The sequence below is a fragment of the Portunus trituberculatus genome, chromosome 17 (assembly GCF_017591435.1).
Source record: "Portunus trituberculatus isolate SZX2019 chromosome 17, ASM1759143v1, whole genome shotgun sequence".
Taxonomy (NCBI): domain Eukaryota; kingdom Metazoa; phylum Arthropoda; class Malacostraca; order Decapoda; family Portunidae; genus Portunus; species Portunus trituberculatus.
Genome location: NC_059271.1, coordinates 23,117,875 through 23,125,374, shown reverse-complemented (window position 1 = coordinate 23,125,374; position 7,500 = coordinate 23,117,875). Strand labels below are relative to the sequence as shown.

Sequence of the window (7,500 nt, the reverse complement as noted above, 5' to 3'; positions counted from 1 at the left end):
GTGTGTGTGTGTGTGTGTGTGTGTGTGTGCTTATATAATTGTAGTTCTTCCACCGATGCTCCCACCGTTTGTTTATCTCTCTCTCTCTCTCTCTCTCTCTCTCTCTCTCTCTCTCTCTCTCTCTCTCCTGGTGTTCCCACTCCTTCCATTCTCTTCGCCAGTGCCAGAGGGGACAGCCAGACTTCCCTTATGACGTGCGCTTCAAAGGTTTGTGACACGCTGCGGCCTTGCATGTGAAACAAATCATAGGCGACGCGATGTGAAGTGAGTCACGCCTGTTGCGGGGCACTACGATGTTCGCCACTTTCTGCCAAACACATGCACATGCATCCTAGTTCCGAGATTGGCACCGTGCCGTGTGTGTGCGGAAATTGCTCTCTCCGAAAAAAAAACAAAAACAATCGGCAAAAAGCGAGAGTTTTGTGGGGGAAATAATACCAAAGAGAATATTTCATTATTGCTCAAGTTTGCTCGTAATGGTGGACTCTTTACGGGGAAGGGATGATGCAACATTGTTCTTTTTCTACATCTATCTGTCCTTCTTTCACGTAACATTTAAAATTTATGAAGGTCAGTCAGAGACACTTAAGAAATTGCCGCAAAAATGTTCCTCCGTGAAGCTGCAGACGACACGTGTAGCGACAAGGGGGAGGGAAAGAGGGAGGGAGACAACGGACGAGTTTTAGAGGACATGAAAGAACTTAAATATTCTCTCTCTCTCTCTCTCTCTCTCGATCCGGCCAGTCATCACCCTTAGACAGGCCCACCTGCTCTTTAACATCCAGACAAGACCACCTTCCTCTCAACACAACCGCCCACTAGCGACAAAGCCAATAGCCTGCCAATACCACCGCCTACCCTGACACAGCCACTACACTCCAAGAAAACCAAGTGTATCCTAAATTAATTAACTCACCACCTAGGCAAAAGCTACTACCACCTACTACTGTTGCTACCACTACTAACATCCTGTCTTTATTTGCTCTGACGTGACTTAACGGTGGTGTTCTATCCCCTCCACTGAATCGTGTGTCTGGGTGCGGGGTAGAAGCAAGCAAGTGTTCTCGGTGTCATAATCTCTGGCTTGCATCACATCTGGTGTTAAGTTTGAATAGCGCAGGTGTTGTCGGTGAACGGTTTGCATGATGTGAGAGGGGCAGATATGCTATCAGGGGGAAGAGAGAGAGAGAGAGAGAGAGAGAGAGAGAGAGAGAGAGAGAGAGAGAGAGATAGTGTCTTGTTTAACAAGAAGGAAATTATGGGAAAGTAGAAGACGAAAAAAAAAAAAGGAAGGAGGAGGAGGAGGAGGAAGAAGAGGAGGAGGAGGAGGAGGAGGAGAAGATGGTGGCATGAATAATAATAATAATAATAATAATAGAGAGAGAGAGAGAGAGAGAGAGAGAGAGAGCACATTCTAGTCACAACTCACAAGATCTAAGGCTTGTCGCCCACCAGATCGGAAACGACACTTCGGAACGGACACGAAGCATCGGAAAAAAATCTAAACCATACATTTGAACGTGCTAACGCCCACCTGATCGGATCGGAAACGAAACGACGCATCGGATCAGAACGGAAACGACGCGGATATCTTGGAAAGAATATTTTTCTGATAGTTCTGATGCGTCCGAGAGACTGCGCATGCGCAGAACGGTGTTTGGAGAGGTTGTGATGCAGGGCTGCCATTCGTACGATAATTATCGTGTTTGTACGACAATTTTGCTTCAAATACGATGTACGATACCCTTCCTCACTATCGTACGCTTTGTACGACAATTCTACGCTTGTGGGGCCGTCTGTAGTGACAGCATTTTTTTTTTTTTCCATAAATGTAATAATTCGTTTAAATTCAACATGAAAATGTTCTGTTTGTCTTTTTTTTTTTTTTTACTTGCTAAGTAGTATATAGAAACTTTCAACGTGTAGCTGGACAGACTGAAAGATAAACACAGCACCCGCGTCGTTTCCGATCCGATGTCGTCTGAGCTGGTGGGCGTATTGAACGTCGTGTCGTGTCCGTTCCGAGGCTTCGTAAGCTTCCGCGGCGTTTCCGATCCGATCTGGTGGGCGACAAGCTTAATGTCTTTCTCTAACCAACGACAAGAGGTGATGGCGTCAACTTACCTGCGCGTGTCCTCATAAGGGTGTCGGGTGCTGGGTGGCGGCGCTGCTGTCGTCGGGGCTTCCTAACCTCCACTGTAGGCTGTAGGAGAGAAAACACTTGGTCAGAGAACAGTTTTTGGCGAGTGTGATTGAGTTAGAAAAGGAAAGGAAGGAGAAAAATCTATTGACTTTTTTTTTTAATTTAATGAATATATGAAATTATATATAAACGACCTGAGTCTTCATCGGTCTAGTAACCTTTTTTTTATTTCGTTTTCTTTTACCACCCGAACATTACAGTTATATTCGTGCGTAAGAATGAAAAAAAAAAAAAAAATGACTGATTGAAGTGTGTGCAAAGTTATAAACTCCACTATTTTTTTTCCCTTACAACATAAAGCAATTGAACATTATTACATTGTGTCAAGGAAAAAAGAGAGAAAGAAGAGCCTGTTGTATTCGTTCAGGGAAATTTAGTGAGATTTACAACGATTGACGAATATCGGAAACTGTAGAACCTTGATTATGTGCCAGGAAGCAAACTAAAACGAAGGAAAAGTTGCGATCTCCCACAGAAGAAATGACCGGAAGGAAAGATTCTATACATGCAATAAAGGAACGAGATATCATGGAATTTTTTGCTTATATAGAAGAAAGGGAGGAAGTATTTTGTACAAGCACTGACAAATCAAGAAAGTTGTAATTCACTTGGAGGGAAGCAATGAAAGTAAAGATAATCAATAAAACTCTGAGAGAACAAGAGATAGATTAAAATCATAACTTACTTAAAGGAAAATATAGGAAGGAAAGGTTTGGTATACCAACATGGAAAGAACAAGAAGTAATGGGAAAAGTTTAACTGAAGTAGAGGAAAAGAATGGAAAGAAAGCCTGATAGGATAAAAGACACCTGGAAAATTGATCTTCCATAGAGGAAAAGAAAGAAAGGAAAGAATTGGTGTTGCAACACGCAGAAGACAAACCCGGCTACGTGACTTACCGTGGTGCAAACACGTAGTGATTGCTGCATGATACAAATCTTCCATTTTGTCTCTCTTTATTAGTCGTGTTATCTTATCTTTCAGTTATCGAGGTGCTTTCACTGCATATTTTGTAAATCGTATCGCTTTGCAGCCTTCCCCTCCTCTCCTCCTAGCACCAATTCTCAGTCAGTCATGACCTACCCCAACTGTAGTTGTAGGGCACACATTGTGACTTTTTTTGTGTGTGTTTTGATATGCTGAAATATTGACCAGTCAGACAGGATACCTGCGGATCAAACACCTGGCTGGATACGGTACAACTAACCCTTCATCAATCAAACTACAACGATCGCTTTAGTTAGTTAGTTAAGAGTTTGACTGTTATCAGTGTTGATACAGAAAGGCAGAAAGTTCTTAATGTGCAAGGACAAAAAGTTGAATATTCCGTAATCATGCTACAAAACCACTTTGAGCTTTATGAATCGGGTTGAGGTTTTTCGATCTCTGGTGAGGCAAAAAAAACTTTCCTGCTTGATTGTTGTTAGGTTGACGACAGTGAATGGCAATGCAGCGCAGCTCTACGTGACTGGGCACTTTCTGTCTGATAGATCATGAGGACACACACACACACACACACACACACACACGGCCCGGTAGCTCAGTGGTTAGAGCGCTGGCTTCACAAGCCAGATGACCGGGGTTCAATTCCCCGGCCGGGTGGAGATATTTGGGTGTGTCTCCTTTCACGTGTAGCCCCTGTTCACCTAGCAGTGAGTAGGTACGGGATGTATATCGAGGAGTTGTGACCTTGTTGTCCCGGTGAGTGGTGTGTGCCTGGTCTCAGACCTATCCCAAGATCGGAAATAATGAGCACTGACCTCGTTCCGTAGGGTAACGTCTGGCTGTCTCTTCAGAGACTGCAGCAGATCAAACAGTGAATTACAGTGAATTACACACACACACACACACACACACACACACACACACACACACACACACACACACACACACACACGCCCGGTAGCTCAGTGGTTAGAGCGCTGGCTTCACAAGCCAGAGGACCGGGGTTCGATTCCCCGGCCGGGTGGAGATATTTAGGTGTCTCCTTTCACGTGTAGCCCTGTTCACCTAGGTACGGGATGTAAATCGAGGAATTGTGACCTTGTTGTCCCGGTGTGTGGTGTGTGCCTGGTCTCAGGCCTATCTGAAGATCGGAAACAATGAGCTCTGAGCTCGTTCCGTAGGGTAACGTCTGGCTGTCTCGTCAGAGACTGCAGCAGATCAAACAGTGAAACACACACACACACACACACTCTCTCTCTCTCTCTCTCTCTCTCTCTCTCTCTCAACATCATGGTAATGATAGAAATAGTCATCTCGAGGTAGATTTTCTTTTTTACTTGAATGATAAAGATAGAAATATCTAAAAGGAATCATTCACAAAAACCTGTGTAATAATAATGTTCCTTCAAAATATAGTTCTTAGGGAAGCCCAAAGAAAGTGTTTCAGTACTAGTCTTTAAATCACTGTTATAGTCTAGGTCACTTGTAACTAAGCAACATTCTGAGGTGTTCTGCATAGGTAAGCTCTGACGTTGTACAGATCTTGCAAAACAACCGTCAGGTATTATTTCAAGTTTTTAAACCTTTTATAAAGAAAAATAAAACCGTTCCCCTTTTTTGTTCACTAGGTTGGTTATAATATAATCAAATTGGATAAAATGAAGTGAATATGTTTTAAGTAATGTAGTGTATATTCTCACATTCCAGGTTATTATTATTAGTGTTGTTCGTCTTACATTGCGTTATTAAGGGCAGGAATTATGATGCAATGCTGTTACTGTTGTGCTTAGAGTCTGGTGCTCATTAAGCTGTTTGTCGTCTTGATTAAATCGCTATGCAAGTAATAGAGTTGTAATGGTTGGTAGCTCCATTCACACCTAATTAAGCTTTTGTGTTAATCATGCTAGACACCTGAACGCTATTATCCGGTAAGGATGCTACTGCTGCTGGTACTCTACTGCTACTTCTACTGTTGCTCCAACAACAACAACAACAACAACAACAACAACAACAACAACAACAACAACTACTACTACTACTACTACTACTACTACTACTACTACTGTTGCTGTGCTGCTGCTGCTGCTGCTGCTGCTGCTGCTGCTGCTGCTGCTGCTGCTACTACTACTACTACTACTACTACTACTACTACTACTACTACTACTACTACTACTACTACTACTACTACTACTACTACTACTACTAATACTAATACTACTAGTACTACTGTTATAAAATTGTATTATTATTATTTTTGTTATTATTATTATTATTATTATTATTATTATTATTATTATTATTATTATTATTATTATTATTATTATTATTATTATCATTATTATTATTATTATTATTATTATCATTATTATTATTAGTATCATTATTATTATTATTATTTTTAGTAGTGGTAGTAGTAGTAGTAGTAGTAGTAGCATCAGCAGAAATAGCAATAATAGTAGTAGTGCTAACTAATAACAATGATAACCAGTAACAAGGAGAGGAAAGTTCAGCAATGCAGTGATGTCGTCATTCAAGATTTACAGCGTCATGTAATGCATGGTGATACGTGTAACAAGGTCGGAATGTGCGCCATTCGTGGCATTGTGTCGCCTAAAAATATAAGAGATACAAAACAACCATATTATATAAAAAAAAAGGGCAAAATATAAAACTCGTAAGGTATAAAAACTCGGAATACCGATCTACTTCTGGTTTGTTTGCTTATTTGTTTATTTATATATATATATATTTTTTTCAAACAAACAAACAAATAAAAAGTAGATAGGTGTTCATATTTTCTGTTATCTCTTAAACATATCCTCATTTTTCAATACTCTTATAGCACGCCCATAGATGGAGCTACCGGCGCCACTCCCGAAAACTATCAGTCTCGCTTCCTGTATATCGTCCGTCGCCGTACTACCCACTCGTTGAGAAGCAAGCAAACGATGGTGACTAATTGGTTTATATTGCTGTGTTACTCAATTCGTCTTCTTTGTGGTTCATAAACGCATAACCAGTTAAGCTATCCATGGTCCATCTACTTCCGCGCATCGATAGGTTTGCTTACCGAGGCATAGATAAGCAAACCTATCCCCGCGATAGGTTTGCTTGTTGAGTAAAACGGTTATGCTGAGAAAAGGGGGTGTAGTTTACAATGACAGGGCAATCACACGCGACGTTTCATAACAGTAGAGAATATGTGACCAGGAATGCGTATTGTAAAACCCAAAATGTCATATATATAGTAAATGTATTTCCTATGAGAAGTACTGTGTTATTCTATTTCGTTAAAGAAAATAGCTCAGGTGAAATCATTTTCAAAGGACTCAACTCGAACGAACACGGTATCATCACTCCAGAGTCCTGTCACAGTGGGAGGCATCATCCACATACCCACCGTCACCGCAACTTCTCATTTCAAAGACTCGATTTCCATGTGAAATGTGATTATGTTAGAGTAATAATATGACCGGCATAAGGTTTACCGAACACAGACGTGGGAAACATTAATTTGAAGGGTGTCGAGTCTAACAAACTTTTTGTTTTGGAACACTTGCTCGGCTACAAATAAAATACTGGGATATCGTCTGAGACTCGTTCATTATAACTGAAAAATTGATGCTATGGTAAGCATAACAGGCAAGTGTTTTCATCGGTGCATGCCATGTGCTGAACAATACACGTCCGGCAGCAATGTCAACGTGTTTTTATTTGTCTTTCCTTTAGTTATGTAGTTTGGGGTAACCAAGAAGACTCCTTTAGGTTGTCGCGTCATTCCAAGAATGGAAATAGGAAACAGGCTGAAGTGATGCAGATGCATGATAAACTCCAACATGGAAAGTACGTAAATATATACGTTTGAGTGAATAACGCAGTTGGGGTACAGGAAAGATTAGGTGAAAATGTTGATTTACTTAACGCTCTGCAAGCAGTGCTCTGAAGGCAGGCGCACGGGCCCGGAGCGCTGTGGATAACGCTGAGAAATAACAATTAAAGGTAAATGATGACTGACTCTAGATGTACGTACAAGGTCAGGCTATAAAATACGTATATGTTGTTATCCATGATTATTCTATTAATGGACGAGAGATGGAACTTATACGCGCGCGCGTGTGTGTGTGTGTGTGTGTATGTGTGTGTGTGTGTGTGTGTGTGAGAGAGAGAGAGAGAGAGAGAGAGAGAGAGAGAGAGAGAGAGAGAGAGAGGGAGAGAGAGACAGAGTGTGTGTAGCAAGGATATTTTGATTGAAGTGCGAGGCAGGAGTTATGTGCGGCAGCCAAGTCTGTCATGAGCAAGTGTTGCGTGTGGAGGGACTGAGCGTGGGATTATGTAACACTTGTTCTCCTGAC

The 7,500-nt window shown here is 41.4% G+C and overlaps 1 protein-coding gene across 3 annotated transcripts in view; it reads right to left on the bottom strand.

Moving 5' to 3' along the window:
• The window catches only part of LOC123505216, a 133,619-nt gene that overhangs the window by 55,357 nt on the left and 70,762 nt on the right, over positions 1–7,500 (bottom strand). Inside the window, exons 1-2 of one of the 3 annotated variants that reach the window (XM_045256392.1) lie at positions 3,103–3,330; positions 2,125–2,203 (exon numbers count right to left, since the gene is read on the bottom strand). In XM_045256392.1, coding sequence (XP_045112327.1) covers positions 2,125–2,203; positions 3,103–3,132 — 109 coding nt within the window. In that variant the 5' untranslated portion in view covers positions 3,133–3,330. Of the gene's footprint in view, positions 1–2,124; positions 2,204–3,102; positions 3,331–7,500 lie in introns of those variants that run through there. The other 2 variants (XM_045256393.1, XM_045256394.1) reach the window with 2 other exon arrangements.